The sequence below is a fragment of the Centropristis striata genome, chromosome 21, assembly GCF_030273125.1.
Source record: "Centropristis striata isolate RG_2023a ecotype Rhode Island chromosome 21, C.striata_1.0, whole genome shotgun sequence".
NCBI lineage: Eukaryota > Metazoa > Chordata > Actinopteri > Perciformes > Serranidae > Centropristis > Centropristis striata.
The window spans coordinates 28,436,970-28,454,777 of NC_081537.1; the positions used below are offsets into that span (position 1 = coordinate 28,436,970).

The 17,808-nt window shown below is 37.7% G+C and overlaps 1 protein-coding gene across 1 annotated transcript in view; it reads right to left on the reverse strand.

Moving 5' to 3' along the window:
- Positions 1-12,209: 12,209 nt before the first annotated feature.
- The window catches only part of LOC131959479 (ryanodine receptor 2-like), a 241,865-nt gene continuing 236,266 nt past the window's right edge, over positions 12,210-17,808 (reverse strand). Inside the window, exon 115 of the mRNA XM_059324681.1 lies at positions 12,210-16,635. Within this exon, the coding sequence (XP_059180664.1) occupies positions 16,540-16,635 (96 nt within the window). The 3' untranslated portion in view covers positions 12,210-16,539. The remainder of the gene's footprint in view (positions 16,636-17,808) is intronic.

Genomic DNA, 17,808 nt, shown 5'->3' on the forward strand with positions numbered 1-17,808 from the left:
ACGGCGGCCACAGAAAACAGTGATTAGATGACTGTTGGACTAAGTGGGAGGTGTGTGTTAGACGTCACACGCAACGTCAAATATCCTGCTTTGCCCGATGACCCGTTCATAGTGGTCCCACTTCCAACAGTCCCACCAATTTTCCTCCTCTGTGACTACCTCTGGAGGTTGAAAAATTGGTGGTATCATTTGATCCTGGCATCCCGCTTCGGGTGCGTTCATAGTGGAGGCGAGCCGTTACAGAGTCGTACATATCCTGTTATGAAACAGCACTATGAAAGGGGCTACAGTGACTTGTTATTAGCACCCAGCTTTTATGTAGGAAATAACCAAAAATACAAAGAAGACTCTTGCAGACTGTTTAACTTGTAAGATATATTTAGTACAATGTTTATTGTTGTCTGCAAAGGAAGCATGCATGCCTTCTTTGGTTCACAGAATCAGACATCAAGAACTTAAATATCATTGCTATGCCAATGATACACAACTGTACCTTCACACCAAGCCTTCCACTTCCCTCCTCTGTCACTAATCAACTGTCTCCAAACTGGATGACATCAAACTAGCTCAAACTCAACAACAAAATTATACTTAAATTGTTTGGAGATCTAGTCTTTTTTTTTTTTTGATGTAACCCTCTTCTGCAATCTGGGAAATATTTTCTTCGGATATTGAATTGGTGAACGTAATCTTGGGTGCCCACCTTGAAACTGTGATGAATGTACAGGTTTTGGTTGAAGATGTGTAGGAAGAATGCACATTTTTGAATTTGTAGCTTCTTTACAATGACATAAATAAGTCTACTGTAATAGCTGCATATGAGTGTGGACAGACATGGATGTCAGCACCCAGTGGACACTCTTCCTTATATTTAGTGGTGGAGAAAGTATTCAGATCCTTTACTTAGGTAAAAGTACCAATAGCACACTGTGAAATTATTCCACTACAGTAAAAGTCCTGCATTCAAAACTTATTGAAGTAAAAGTTCAAAAGTATCAGCATCAAAATGTACTTAAAGTATCAAAAGTAAAAGCACTCATTATGCAGAATGAACCCACTCAGATTGTTATATATATTCTAAATATATTGCTAGGCTATTTGTATTGATGCAAGCAGCATCAAGTAGGGCTCATTTTCACTACTTAATATACTGTTTTGTGGTTAAACTTTTACTTTAAATTCATCATGTTTTTATGTTAAATCTTGACTATAAAAGTAACTAAAGCTGTCAGCTAAATGTTCACTATTCGCTTCAAAATGTAGTGAAGTAGAAGTATAAAGTTATATAAAATGGAAACATACATTACATAAAATGGAAATACTTAAGTAAAGTACAAGTACCTCAAAATTGTACTTGAGTAAATTTAAAGTTTCATCCCAACACTGCTTATATCCTTGTTATGATTCCCACTGACGTTTTTTCGCTGGCTGTCTCGAGCCGACACCTCTTTTCTTTTGGTTCAGATTCTGTTCACTCACCAATGATGCCAGTGTCTCTGTTCGTTTGAGCAGTGCTTTTGCACATGAACACAGATAAGTAGACAAACAAAAAGTCAAAAAACGGTAATGATTGAAAGCTGCAATTTGTAATTACTGGCCACAACCAAGACAGGTTAGACTTTCAATAAACCTGCAATGTCCTCAAACATGATGCAAACTTCTAAACTAAAAAGTAAAACCTACACCTTAACTGAGATTGTGTGTTCAAGAGACTGTTACTGGAGAGTCGTATCTCCATCAGACATTACCCCCTCAGCAGAGAGCACAGAGACAAACCAACCTGATCTCACAAAATTACGAGAAATGACAACGACTTTTTAACACCGAATTCCTTGTTGTTGGCACGTTATGTGTGAAAATTAAGTGACACCAGCATGGAATTTGGTGTTCTAAAAATAGCACACGTCATTATACATACATGTATGGTTCATGGTTAAATGGACCTGGATGGTAAATGGACCTGCGTTTATATAGCATTTTTCTAGTCCCTTTGCGACCACTCAAAGCACTTTACACTACAGACTGCGCTCATTCACCCGTTCACACACACATTCATACTGGTGGCAGAGGCTACCCTAAACGGTGCCACCTGCCACCATTGGGAATTAATTCACACACCGATGAACGCAGCATCGGGAGCAATTTGGGGTTCAGTATCTTGCTCAAGGATACTTCGACATGTAAGCTGCCACAGTCAGGGATCAAACCACCGAACATCCGATCAGTGTGCAACTGCTCTACCAACTCAGCCACGGCCACAGCCTAGTTTCTTTTGTGCTACAAAACCACTGACCTAGGTTTAGGGCAAAATAGTTTAAAAATCAAGAAATGGACGTAGATGCTGTAAGTGAAATAGTTACAAGGGTGAAGTGAGCCATGAAAGTTACATAAAAAACGTGATTCACAAACCGCGAGCCATGCAAACTACATAAGTTATGTAAACAATGTAAGTTACGTAATAAAACGTGATTCACAAACCATGGATTGAGCCACAGATCTTACAGAAGTTAAATAAACAATGTAAGTTATGTAAAAAAAGTTGTTTACTTTGGTTTTCACAACGGACACTAACCCCATTCTCTAGGGTGAAAGCCCGCCGTTTAATTTCCACATATTACGCACCACCAGCACAGAATTCAGTGTTAAGAAGTCATGGTCATTTCACGTAATCTTGTGAGATCAGGCTGGACATACAGTACAGGCAAATGTGTTGAGGAGTCAGGTGGGAGGTCTGCATGGACTAGACAATGCAGCTTGCTAGCTTGGAGATGTTTTCATGCAGCCTGGTTTAGGTTCATGATAACGCAGCTATCAATGCAGTGGTGTTGGCATGAAAGACGCTGTACTAGCCTAGCCTAGATCCCAGCTGTTGTGCCTGTTGGTCTCAAGAGAGGATTGGCCGGGGCTAGGGGGTTAGCATGCTAATTTCAGTAGATATCTTTGCAACACAAAACATAGATGACTTTGACATAATGTTGAACTGGTCACCATACCTTCCCTTGATAATGATAATTGAGTTAAACTGAAAATGTGGCCAAATCTTACAAATTGCACCTTTAAAACACTAGTATTTCCTACTTTTGCCTAAGTACTGGAGCACCAGGACTTCCATGGAGGAACTTCTGTCCTCCATTTTCTTTCATGATGAAAATGATCTAAACACGTTAATCGTTTCGTGTTCAATCCTCAACTCCCATTGCATTGCTGATTCTGGCATAGATTAGCATAGCCTGTAAAGAATAGATGACATTACTAATACAGGCTGTACTAATTAAAGCCAGAACCATCATATCTCCTCAGAAAGTCTTCAAGCTGTTTCTCTAGCTCTGACGTTCGATGTTGGAGGAGAGAAAGGTTTGCTGAAGGGCTACATTCTTACACAGATACATGGAAACAAGTTAGGTTGCAGTCACACATCCGCGAATGTAACTCTGGGAAATATTGGTCTCCTTTTTACTTCCTCCATTCCATGTAAGTAAGGAACAAATAAACCATCGATTATGGTGGCAAATTAAATGCATCTTCACATGTGTCAAGTTCAACTATGACCTTTGACCTACAAAGTCGGTGTGGTTGTCCCCACTTGGCTGTCAAACAAACCAGCAAACTGATATCCGTGTGTTTCACAACCTGCACTGACCACATTCAACAGTATTACCTCTGTACTCGCTTACTTTAACTTATGTGTAACCGCAACATTAAACAATATATAATTACTTAAACAAATAAGATACTTTATGAAATAAACTTGAATTTGAATGAATGGTGTAAATTATATAAATTAACCAAAAAAAAAATCACTGAACTATTAACTATAAAACTAAATATTTTTTTTAATTGTTACATTATAAAAAATAAAAAATAAACAGTTATTTCATAATGAAATTTTCCCAGTGACAATGTTATAATTTTTAATTAATTATGACACCCTATTGCATATTTTTCATATTTCATAATGTCACTTGATGACATTGGCACTGTCACCGCCCTCTCACCTTCCTCTTTAGGTATCAAGCTTCACAGTGGGGTCCACTTTTTCATCAGCTTAGGTTCTGGAAGCCAATTTCCAATTTGATTGGAAAATAAATAAAAAAGGCAAAGGTACAAGACTTAGTATATACTTTAAGAGGAAACAAAGTATTTTCCCATAATGCAATGTAAATTATACAACTTCCAGACTAACAATAGTTTCTTGTGGAATTTAACCTTGAGTGTCATTTCTGCGGGAAATCATTGCTGCTCCGTGATCAAAATAATGTAAGTGAGCATAGAGTCAGTGTTAGCATTAAAGCAAGGCGACTCACTCAAGGCCGATATAGCATTCTGATGAGACCACCTGGCCGCTGCTTTGAATAATTATTACAGGCTGCGTTCAGAAACGCATATAAGCTACTGCCGACTACATACACAATCAACACGTAGTACATACAGCAAACTCAATGAACAGTATGCCATTACCAACAGGCTGTTCACACTGAACCATCCTCAAGCACAACAGTTATGCAAATGGATCACATGACTGTACCACATGATTGACAGATGGCGCGACCCAAGCTGCAACACTGGGGTGGAAACAATAAGCCAAAAACTGCTGTTCCTCAAATGGATACTTGAGGCTCCAGAAGCGAGTTGAACTGGATACACTCCAACTTTATGGCTTAAATAAACACTGGGGTGTGAACTGTAACTGATAAATATCTGTAAAACACTAAAACGTCTATGTTTTCAACTTTCACAAGCAATTTGTCCCAAGAGACTGCAGTTGTTGCTCTTCTTTTTGTTTCGTGTTTAGTTTGTTCAATTTACTGGTAAAATAGGCTATTGTTATTACATTTGAATAAATTAATTATTAAAATTTGAAAGACCAATGGAAAAGCTGCATTGCTGGATTCCATGGTGCTAAAAGGTGAACTTGGTACATGTGGTAAGTGCTGGAGTAAGTGTCTCCCATCCAGATGAAACGGGGGCGTGTGATTGGCTGAAAGGGGCGAGGGTGGTGACATCACCATTGGCATGAAAAGTAACATAGACTTTTGAAAATGGGCATTATGATTTACTATGACAATTATATAAAAATAATTCCTTAAATTAAATCATATCATTCATCCATTTATATATTATACAATATATTTATTCACGACTATTCATTTCATAAGTACAATATCGTTGTTGAAATAATTAAGCATTTTGAGTTCCATAACAAAACATAGAAAAAAATGAACTAAAATCATAACAAAAAAGCTAATACATATTTAGCAAATTAAATCAACCCCATGCATCTTTAAATAATTTTTTCCAGCCTCTTTTCTATTGTTTAATTTCATGTAATACTTCACCAACAAAGGGGTGAGAGAAAAATAGAAAAATAACTGTGAGAAAGAGTGGATTCTCTTATTGCTGAAAATACCGTAAAGGTGGGATAATGAAACAGCCCTTAACAGGCTCATTTTAAGTAGCCTTAAAATTTGAAAAAATGAACATTTTATATGGCAGTTTTCTTTAAAATCTTTATTTAATTGCCAAGCTGTCACCCTCATCAGTTTATTGGCTTTTTGAGTTATAAAATAAAATTGAAAAAGTTAAACAATGCGAGAAAAATTAAACATTAGACAAAAGCTGTGATAGGTGTAAAAAAAGAAAAAGAAAATAGAGTTATAATAGTCAATCTCCCCAACCCCTTTTCTGGATTATCTACCACCACAAATAAAATAAAAATGAAACAATGAAATGAAATACATTTTGATGTCTTAAGAAACCTGGGAAAATCATCGCAAAGTATAGGTCATATGTTTCTAATCATAACTAAATAAAAAAAAACCCATTACATTCATTCATTCTTTCTCCTGTGCAAACTGTCCATGAAGAGATCCCTTCCCATGGCAATTTCAGTTTAAGTAATGAGGGTCAAAATCCACATCACTTCAGTGCCACAAAGCCTTGTAAAGTTATGACACTTTTTGATTACAAAAACACAAAATGTCTTTCAAAGTTAGTCAGTCTATAGTATAAAATCCCCTCTAGTGTTGCTATCCCTCCCCATTATATTTAAGATTTCAAGGAACAAGAGCCAAATCCACCTACCAGTCCACTCTGGTTCCCAGTATCCAATATGAAACCCTGTTGGGCAGCTGTGCTCTGCTAGTGCAGCATGCTTCAGCCTGCTGTGGCTCACACTGTTCAGCTGGCTTGTGACTGGAACCTCCAGCTCCGCCTTTGACAACTGCTTTGCTAGTGCCTGCAGCAGAACCTCTCAGATCTCAGGCTGTTACATGACAAAGGGAATTAAAAGATTTCTTAGGAGGTGGGCTCTATGGGATGTGACAACCCAGATTAACCAGTGACATAGTAGGAACATACAGTGCACAAGTAGGCTCACAGTAGTTATAAAAAGTAATTCTAGTAGTTTTTTTCCCCTCAAATGTTAAGCATTTCATTCACTTTAATCACCATATGCAAACCCTGATAAATTAAATCTGTATATCACTAGTGTGAAACAAGGTTATTATATTTAACGAAAACTAACGAAATAACGAAAACTAGAATTGAAAAAACATATTAGTTAACTGAAATAAAAATATAAACAAGAGTTTTAAAAAAAGAAAAGATAACTAACTGAAACTGTATAGTGTGGTTACAAATCTAACTAACTAATTAAACTTATATACATTTATTGTGACCTTATTGACTCTCGCACCCAACAAATACCGTATTACAAAAAACTAAAACTAATAAAAACTGAACTAAAACTAAGCATTTAAAAAAAAAAAAAAACTAATTAAAATCTGAATTTGAAAACAAAAATTGACAACGAAATTAAAACTAAAACTAATGAAAAATCCAAAACTATTATGACCTTGGTGTGAAATTAACAGAGTGTACTTGGTGAATCTTGTGCACCCTTCAAATAGCAGGACACTGCACTATTGAATGTACACCAGCTTTTTTTTGGTCAAGGGTGCAACCGTTTTCTGCTGCCTCAAGACAGCAATGCACCACCAGTACACCTGACTACAAGCCCATGGGCGCACCAATAAGTACTCCAACCTAAATGTCAGAATAGGTTGTGCGTTAGTAGCACAAATTACAGCACATACAGTCATGGAAGAAAAAAAATAGCTCATAAGAGTTTAATTTAAGAGCTGATATCTAGACTTCTGATAATGATTTTGGTTATTATCAAGAAAACCATGGAAAATGTCTAGATATCAACTCTAAAATTAAACTCTTATGAGCTTAGGTGATTTAGGGCCCATTGTGATTGCCACGATGGATATTTTTAAACCATTCTAAAGTGTAAAAGTCATATAACCAACATATGTGGGCTTTAAAATCAATAGGATCCTGGCTCTTTACATGCATTGCCAGGTGAGACATTAAGTCTTTAACGTAGTCTGATAGTTGTTTCAGAGTCTAGGTTGCATCAGACTTTTGGTCCAGGTGAATTGGTTCTTAAGAAACCTCTGCGAGAAGAATACTCTTTGGGGAATCTTTATTCTAAGGGAATCTTAGCTTTGATAGACACTGCACCATCACAAATGACTTAAGGTAATAAATGTTCTGCAACATAGCTGAGTTCAGCTCCTGTTCAACTTCAGTATGAAATAAAAAAAGTTGAAAATTACATTTTAAAATCAGAAAAGATGGATATTTTTGGCCCATTGTAGGGTGTTTAGCTGTTTTGTTGCAAACCCTTCGTATAAAATAGCATTATTTGTAAAAAGGACTTTGTACAACCTGAAATTATGGAAAAACATTCAAAAATAAAAAGTGGTCCTCTTGCTCATCTGACTGTACTGAATCAAGCTATGCTCCAGGGATTTCAAACTTTACATGTAAGCACACATTCCTGATGGATTACTTTGTAATGTGATGGGAGTATTCCTACTGTTTACATCAGCGATCATCAACTGGCGGCCTGGGGGCCACATACGGCCAAAGCTTCCAGCCCGACCTGCAGAATTGCTGATGAATTCAGAAAATGTGAGGAGGGAAAAATACATTGTGGTATTTAGCATATTTACAATGACGTTTATCACAGTTTTTAACCATCACTCCTCAGTGAACTGCCTCCTTGGTAGAGCATTTTCTAGCTAATTGTCTAGTTTTTATCTAGGATTTCCAATTTTTTGGAAAGTTTTTTTAGGAATCTGTTGACACTGATTGACAATAATAGGCTAACTGGGCATAAGAACATTATATTTCCTTTATGTGAGAGTCCGACATCCACAGTATCTACTTAGAAAAAGTCTGGTCTTTGGACAAATGTAGTCGATGACATGATAACATGATCATCATGATGAAAGACAAAATGATTCTGCTTTGCCATATGATAAACTTTCAAATTAATGAGTCTGTTACAGAAATGGTACTAACTGGATCGAAATTCATGTTTCACCGATACCTGAAGAAGCATGGTCCAACCAACACAGGCCCCTGTGCTGTTTTAAAGTAGTGCAGTTTATCAATCAATCAAATCAAAATCAAATCAAATCAAATCAAATCAATCAAAATTACTTTATTTATCCCTGAGGGGAAATTCAGTTAGTCTGGTAGAATCTCTGTTAGAATGAGACAGCCTGATGGCTGTAGGAGAGAAGGATCTTTTGAATATCTCCATCCTGCAACAGAGAGAGAGGAGCCGTCCACTGCTGTTTTTTTGGTCCATAAAGGTTTTGTGTAGCAGATGATCTGGGTATTTCAGGATGGCCTGGAACATGTTGACAGGTCATCTCTCCACCACCTCCTCCAGTGTGTCCAACCTGGCTCCAACCACAGAACCAGCTCTTTAGACCAGTCTGATCATCTGTGTCTGATGCTGCCTCCCCAGCAGACTGCAGCATAAAACAACACACTACCACCACAGACTGATAAAACATCTGCAGCATCTTACTACAGATGTCCAGAGATCTGAGCTTCAAGGAGAAAAAGAGGCGGCTTTTTTTGCCCCTTTTTGTAGAGACCGTCTGTGTTTAGGGACCAGTCCAATTTATTATCCAGGTATACACCTAGATACTTAGAACTTGGCACCACCTCCATGTCCACCCCACAGGTATCCACTAGCTGAAGGGGGGCTTGAACCTGCAGAAATCTCTGATCATTTCCTTAGTCTTTGAGGTGTTCAGTAGGAGATAGTTCTAGTGACTCTAGTCACTGAAGGCTTTTATCAGGAATGGAGCCAGAACAGTCCCTTGTGGAGCCCCTGTGCTGCTCATTAATGTCCCAGAAACAAAGAAAATAGTTTTAAGTCATTATTATTGAACACCTGAGATCAGTGGTTTTGTAAATGTGGAGGAGCTACTGGATGCTTTACAGGTCGAGGATGCCCTGTGTGCTTTTGTCTCTTTCTGTTTCTTCCTCTCTGTCATGCAGAGAGGAAGAAACACATACATTTGAAGAATGATTGCTTGCTGGATGGATGCTTGATGAATTCTCCAGGAGCTCTCCTGACCAAACAAGGCCATATAATTGGCCGGCCTCATATAGTGTGTGGGCCGGAGGCCAAACTCTCATGACCCCTAAACACACACACACACACACACACACACACACACACACACACACACACACACACACACACACACACACACACACACACACACACACACACACACAGAGAGAGGGTCAGTGTCCAACAAGAAAGTGATTAATTCGTGTTCTTACTCAGCACAGAGAACAGAATGAGGGAGGGCAAAGCGCTCACCAGTCACTTGTTTTGGTGAAACACTTTCGTATTTTCTGGAGAAAATGTTTTCTGGTGTTCTGTCTAATATTCTCTGGCTACTCTGCAGACTCTCTTTGTTTTACAAAGTTTCCTGATGGACAGAAAGCTTTACTTGTTGCCAAAGTAAGGCCAACCACTAACTGTAGCTGCTGCCAGCACTTTTTTAAAAATCTTAGCACACTGTTCAATATTGAACACCAAATGAAAAGCGATCTACTACACAGTCCTGTATTAAAGCCTTGCAACAGGGCGCCAAAGGAATGAGTTCTTAAACCAGGAAATGATCATTTCAAAGTCAATGAGGAAAATAGTCAAAAGGATTTTACTCTCCTCTCATCTGTTCTGCAAAAAAAACTAACTCTAACAAATGTATTATTAGTTCCCCACTTGTGAATTTTGAAGTTTTTACTTCTCCCTAAAAAGTTGGTTGCTAACAAGTGGCCAAATGAGACTACAGTGGTTGTCAGGGACATTAAATGTCATCACACCGGACACGGACGGGAACTCTCACTAGTCACTTTACAGCCTCTAGTCCTGTTTTTCAGTGCTCTTGCAAACTCTTGCAAAATCTACTCTCGTAGATTGTAATTTACGTTAATCAACAATTTATTAGGCTACAGATTCACTAGCTTGTCAAAACTGCTGGTTAGCTTGTCAGAGACCGTCGGAAGGATAACAGTTGTGACGTTCAAGTCATGCAACCGTGGTGTAGCTAGCTATAGCATAACGTTAGCTTTTTACTTCTGTTGGCTGAATTAAGACTTCAAACATCATAAAAGTGGTTATTCTTTTGTGAAGATTATGCTGCTGAACAGAAGGTGTAAGCATCAGAAACGTGTGTTTGCCACAGAGCTTATTTTCTGCAATGATCCAAAATCCAATGCAAAAATCCCATAGACAAATTCTCAATAGACCCCATGGAGATGGTACTTCTGGGTTGGCCTACAAAAATACATAATCTCTCTATGAGGCTATTATTAGTTGCCAAGACATTGTCAGAGATGAGTTAATCAACTTTATATAATGTATGCAGCAACACAGCAAATATACGGTAGTCTTCATATAAGTTCATAAATAAAGTTTTATTTTCAAAATCATGCAAATCCATTAATTTCTTATATACTTAGTCCCTCTGAGTACATAATCTCTCAGAAGTAGCAACAGTCTACTCCAAAAGTTTACATGGTGAGCTACTGTGTGACAAACTAAACATGCCCGCTCTGTGGTATATATGAAAATCTTTTATATTTACATGAGCAAAATACCCCTTATTAATGGCATTATTCTGATGTTGTATTGTAATGAAAATAAAAGTAAAAAATAGGCATGGCATAATGAGCACACTGCAATATACATAACACGCACACTGGTTGATTGCAACTATAACACTGTGTTATCATACTCGTATAGTCATCTCTGCTAAATCGCATATGCATACTCACTCAACATTAAAGGTGCAATCAATTAAGATAGCTCTTTAGCAGCCTGTAGTGGCAGCATGTCTGTGTAAGCAAATTTTATCATAAATCTCATGTACAGTACTTTTGACATAATGTCACGTACAATCTAACTCAAGTAAAAGAGATTGGGCTGTTAAAATACAGAAAAAATATAGATACATAAAAATTGTGAAATAATTCAATACATTTTTAAAACTGCTGTTTATTGTGAAAATGAAATTATGTATGCTATCCCCTCATTTATTTATTTCAAGATTTCCTAACCTAAGTCTGTTTTATAACATAATTCAACTTTTTATCGCAAAGTAGGTAAAAAAAAAAACAGAGCAGAGCTAGCCATGTGATTGACAGTTGCTCTGGTCTAAAGGAGCCAATCACACAACTGGATTAAACATCACCTCATAATAATGAGTTTTAAGAATGTATTGGGTTATTTCACATTGTCACCATTATATTTATTCATATGATTATGCTATGCCTTGTTTACTCATTTAATATTAAACACTTTGGGTCTTTATAGCTTACTGGTCCAAGAAACATGATGCAGAAGTATTTTAGACTCTGCAGCTCATTTCACTGATGAAATGTTCTACCAAACCTGCATGTGATGTTTGTTTTATGTAAAGAGCCAACGTGTATGCGTGTGTATGTGTGTGTGTGTGTGTGTTCTTGTACTTCCTACATAGTGAGGACCAGAACAAGTTTTTAACCAACAGAGTGGGGACGTTTTTGTGAAGTGAGGACAGTTCGGCCGGTCCTCACTTCTTTAAAGGCTTGTTTGAGGGTTCAGCCTTTGTTTTAGGATTAAGGTTACAATTAGGTTTATGTTAGGGTTAGGGTTGGGCATTTAGTTGCGATGGTGAAGGGTTAGGGTAAGGGGCAGGGAATTCACTATTCCAATGAGGGCCTCACAAAGATAGAAGAACAGGGATGTGTGTGTTTGTGTGTGTGTGTGTGTGTGTGTGTGTGTGTGTGTGAGTGAGTGTACTTTTATCATTATTTGTTAAGCAAATAAAATACATAGATAATAAATGAATAAATAATTTTATTTTAAATTGAGACAAAGTTAAGCAAGCTTTTATTTGTTTTGCCTTTGTTTGCAATTTACAATGGTCAGTCGCCTCCCATACACTCCCTGAAGGGCTATTGCTTGAGCTTAAAACCAAATGATACTTAAAAAAACCCAACAAAACCTTTGACTCATAGTATATTAAAACAGAGATGGTTAAGTGAGAGAAAAGCAGGAGCCATTTCCTTTTTTTCCGAGGGTTGCACTTGTGGCAAATGACTTGAAGAGTTACAATAAAGCCCACAACACTTAAATACAATAATACATAAATCTTAATTCATCTTAAATAATCTTATTGAACAATTTATGGGTGACATAGATTCAGTGTCTTTGTTATACTTGTTAATTAAACCCGCATAATAAACATGCAATGGCAATTTTTTTCTGAGCTATTTTTTTGGAGAATGTCTATACAAAAAGAGTAACTCTCTTTGCTGTATTGCATAAGATCATTACCAAAAGAAAAAACATAACCTTCAGTTAAACAATCCTTCATTGAAAATGTTTCCAGGACATGTTTGTTGAACATTTGCCAGCTCTGAACATTCATTCAATCAACACACACTTCCTATCACTGAAAAATGAAAAGAAAAAAGACAATAAACAATACTGCAATAAAAATTATGCCTAAATAGATTATGTTTCTGGTATCATCACTTTCTGATGTTATTAATTCAACCCTTGTCTGTGCCTGTGACTCTATAAGTCATGTGTTCTATGGAGAGTTTGCACTTTTATTTGACTCTAAACACTGCCAGCTAATCTTCCTGCTTTGCAGTGAGGGGTGTAACAAATAAAATGCAGATAAAAAATGACTTCTGTCTCTTGATGTTGACTCCTATATTGCACGAGACAGAATGTATACAGTATGTGTGTCTGCAGCAGAGTGTGTACTAAATCAAAGCTAATATTTTGTGGTATGGCAGCATCATAAATTATAATTGCTGATAATTGTTATGTTGGAACAGCTCAAATTGCCACTTTATTAAGTCCACCTAGTTATATCCTACTATAGGTATATTAACCCTTTGGAGTCTTGGGCTGTTATCTGTTTTTGAATCCTTTTCATGCCACAAATGTTAACCATGCCATTTTTTCAGCACAACCTCACCTACAGGTTCATCTCAATACATTAGAATATGATGGAGGAGTCCATTTCCAGTAGTTCAAGTCAAACAGCCCCAACCAAGTATTGAGTCATATAGATGGACATACTTTTCAGAAGCCAACATTTCCATATTAAACATACTTTTTAAAATTGGACTTTTGTAATATTCAATTTTTTTGAGACACTGAATTTTAGATCTTCATTAAATGTAAGCCATAATCATTATAATTTAAGAAGAAATTAAATAAATTAAGACATGAAATGTTTCATTCTGTGTGTGATGGGTCTATATAATGTTATTTTACGTTTCTGAACTGAATTACTGACATAAATAAACTTTTCTATGATATTCCAATTTATTGAGATGCACCTGTATATGACCTTATAATTATTTTTTCACTTTGACTTACTGGATCAACATTTCTTCTTTTCCAAAAGAAACAAAATAAATTACATGACATCGGATTTTGAAAACACAATCATGCTCAGTGAAGCATTTTAAATGTTGCAAATGTGAACACAGATTGCAAATATAACATTTAAGAGACTAAATAATGGTTCAAGTTCTATATTATACAAAATATATCTGACCTTATCTCCGGTTTTACTTGGCCTATCATCATCGAACAAATACTGGCATGGAGTTTCAATCTAGAACTTCTGAGGGCAACTGACAATAATATAAATTGTTAGTCGCAGATTAAATATTCTGAATATTAAGTATAACATAATATGATTCAGCAACACAAGCTGCAGTCTCCAAAATGATCATACGGTTTAATCAACAACTCAAAAGGTCTCTTTTGACATAACTTAACATCAAAACCTTTGAAAGTGAGAATCATTACAGCAGCGTTTGATTGGACACTAAGTGTACCTAATAAAATGGCAACTGTGAGTTTATATAAAGCCACACAGAATAATGTAATGCTTTCTGTCTTTTTATAACACCAACACTCGTGCCACTCCCCACACCTGCTGTTGAACGTCCAGTTAAGATTTGTGTCCTCATTTCCTGTCATTCTAAACTAAAATCTGACATCCTAGAACTTTACAGGCCAACTTTAATATCAACTGACAGTACTGTATAAGAATTGATTAAATTATATTGATTTTTTAAAAATTGTAACACCCCTTGTTGCACTGCATAAAGCTTTTAAATGAAAGCAACTGAAATTGTAAATTATTTCAAATGATCAAGTGATATTTCTACTCAGCTCTGCACCAAAACTGCTTAAGGAACAGTGAGACGTGCCTGTCATTTAAATTCCCAACAACAAAGTCCTGAGGACATTTCTCTCTCTGTCCTTCTATTTTCCTATAGTGCTCAAACATGGCATGTTTCTGTCATTCATAGCCACCCGGCTCCAGATGTTATCCTCACTCTTTACATTATTTCCTCTCTGACGTTCCTCTCTCCTCCTCCAGCTTGCATAACTCACCCCTGGCTTAGTAAGGCACTGTATCCTCCTGTCTCCACTCCCTCTGCTTCCATCCGTCCATGTGTCTTCTTCTGTCCTCCAGCTGTGACTGATCTGTTGCTTCAGTCTGGTTAATTATTTATCATAGCTAACAAGCATGCGCTAACTTTGTCTGCAGCTTTAATGTCTTTAACAGATAATTCCCTTTTTTATTTTGCTGCTTTGGTATTGCTTTTCATAAACATCACCTAATTAACAAATGTACAGAGCAAGCCCTAATTAGGGAGCGTTAATTGAAAAAAGACAGTCTAAAGCCCTATTCATGGCACCTGATGTTTCTTACTCCACAGTAATAATGGACAGAACAAACATGCTGACTATTGAGCTATTCTTAGAGCCTTGACCAACAGTGGGACTGAAGGTTGGTCTGGATGGTGGCGTTAGGTGTGTTCAGGGAATTTCATGGCAATCTGATCAGTAGTTGATCATAAATATTGATCTGAACCAGGGTGTTGGACGTACATATCTTTATCCTAAGGCCATGCTGTTAGCGGGGCAAAAGATTTAAAAAATAAATGAATAAATAAAATATTCAGAGTCACCAAACATGTCAATAGTGGATTCAACCATTTTGCAAGCATTTCTGTCATCTTTCCAGCCCAAAGAATGTAGAGAACCTGCAAGCTGATGGAGGATTGTTGAGTTTTCCAGGTCACTCAGCTCCACTGGAACAAAATGAACTATTGATCATGTTGCTAGTGATGTTAACACTTAGTTAAGGAGCCCTTCACACACAGTGTTGGCATGTACAGGGTGTGGACACAATATTAACATCTGTAAACCATTCTTTAAGTCAATCCAGTACAACGGCCCTATTTGTGACGATCAGGATGTTCAGTAGTTGTTGACAGCGTCAGAGGTGATTCGACTCCCTGGAAATAGTGGAGACTGTCAAATTGGTGGTGTATTGAACTGGATTATTATGAAGAGGCACCTTATATCTTTCTATACCCACAAACAAAACAAAAAGATATCTTAGAGGTTAATGAAACCCCTCACCTCTTTGACATTCTGAACAAAAGCTGACAGAAGCTTCTCAAAGGTCCGATTATTGCCGAGCTGTTGCGTTGGATTACAGCAGGGTTGTAGAGGTGTTCTTTTATGTGTCCTCACCCTGTACCTACATGCAACGTGCATTGTACACATGAAAAGTCGTAAACATCGTCATACTAATGTCTGCTCTTTGTGTGTTGATCGTTGTCCTGAAAGTCTTTCAGAAAGAATTCTCTCTTTAAATTCCTTCCTCATCCGTCCTTCCCTTTTTTCCTTGCTCCATTATTCCTTTGTATTTTTTGCTTGTTGCTGTGAATGTAGAATAAGATGAAGTCATCATCTGAGCCAAAAAACTTGACGTGCCATCGGTCCTATTGTACAGCATATGCTCTGATATTTTCTATGTACATAGTCAGAGTTAGAAGCATTCCAAACAAAGTGTGCTGGAAGTCGGGGCAGAGCTGGCGAGTTGAGTGTCTGGATGAGGAAGAGCTGGGAGAAAGGCTTACTGTAGGACCTGTCCAAGAGGCTGGAGATGTAGCTCCTCCTAGACTGGGAATTGGAGTGTAGAACCCATTGTCCAGTAGAACAGGGACTCCTTAGAGAGCAGTAAGACAGGTTTGAGGGGTAAGCAGAGGGAAGATGGCTGTAGCGGGCCTTGAATAGGTTACAGTATGAAAGGGACAGTTTGTTGCTTCAAGGACAGATCAGTTGAGCTGATCCTCATACTGTTTCCGGAAACAGTCACCAGCGGGGAAAAACTCCCAGCAACGCTCCTGGTACATTTTCCATACGTAAGACTCCTTTAAGACACACAGATGAGAGGAGGTAGGAAGTGATTACATTATATTCAAAATATCTGGAGGCAGCTATTGAGGTTAGTAGCTTCAAACACAGAGCCCCCAAAGGCCTCAGTATGCTTCAAACAAACAATGTACAACCAAGTGTTTCCACCTGTTGTGAATGGCCAACCCCAATGGAAGGTGAAAAGCCTGTCGTTATACAGAAGGGCCTGATCCACCACTGGGAAAGGTTTTCTGCTCTGCTGTTAGACAGGGGCAGAGCCATTCTTTATAGAAAAACTAAAGGGTTAGGGAAAACCTTTTTTCCTATTTACGGTAGCCATATGCACTATTTTTTCAAGCCATTTGAGACAAAAGAATCCCTAAAAACTTGTATATTGTTTGGGATAAACACGATAGTTTATCCTGTAGTGCTAACTCTTTATTTTAAGTGATTTTTTTTGCGATTTTGTTGAATTTTAAGCTTCTATTCTGTTACTTTTTCTGACAGCAGTCACACATGATCTGTTCAAGGGAACTGGAAAGTTGAAAAAATAATGGACAATAATGACCGTTTTTACAGTTTCTGTCTATGATAAATGATTTATTTTTGGTGATTGCTTTCAAACCCGCCAGGCAGGTTTTAGGGTTAGACGGTAAAAAAGAGGATTTGTGGCTGACAGAACACTGAAGCCCTCTGAAGCCCCAGAGGCCACCCCTGAGCTCCGTGCCTGCTGTTATGCCCCTTTCCAACCAAGGCAGTTAGAAGCCGGTTTGGAGCTGGTGCCTAATCTTGAACCAGTTCTTTGCATTTTGACAGCCGAAAAACTGGCTCTTGGACAGGAAAACTGGTTCCAGAGCGGCACCATCTCCTTGCTGGTCTCGAACCACTTACGTCAGGAGCTGGGGGCGGGGCAATCATGACCAACAAAACCAACTAAAATGTGTATTATCAATTTTATTTTATTTGTTTAACTGCAACGTGATGGATTCAGGCTAGCGTTAGCGGGCTAGCATTAGCTAGTTGCTGCTACAACTAAGGCTAACATTAACATCTTACATTCAGTGTTAATAACGTAATCACAGTCCATAGAAATCAAGACAAGCAGAACAAAAGTGTTGTACCAGTCGTGTTTGGATGCCAATGTAGGCTTGCTAAGCCAGGAGCAACATTTCTAAAGAGACTATGTAGTC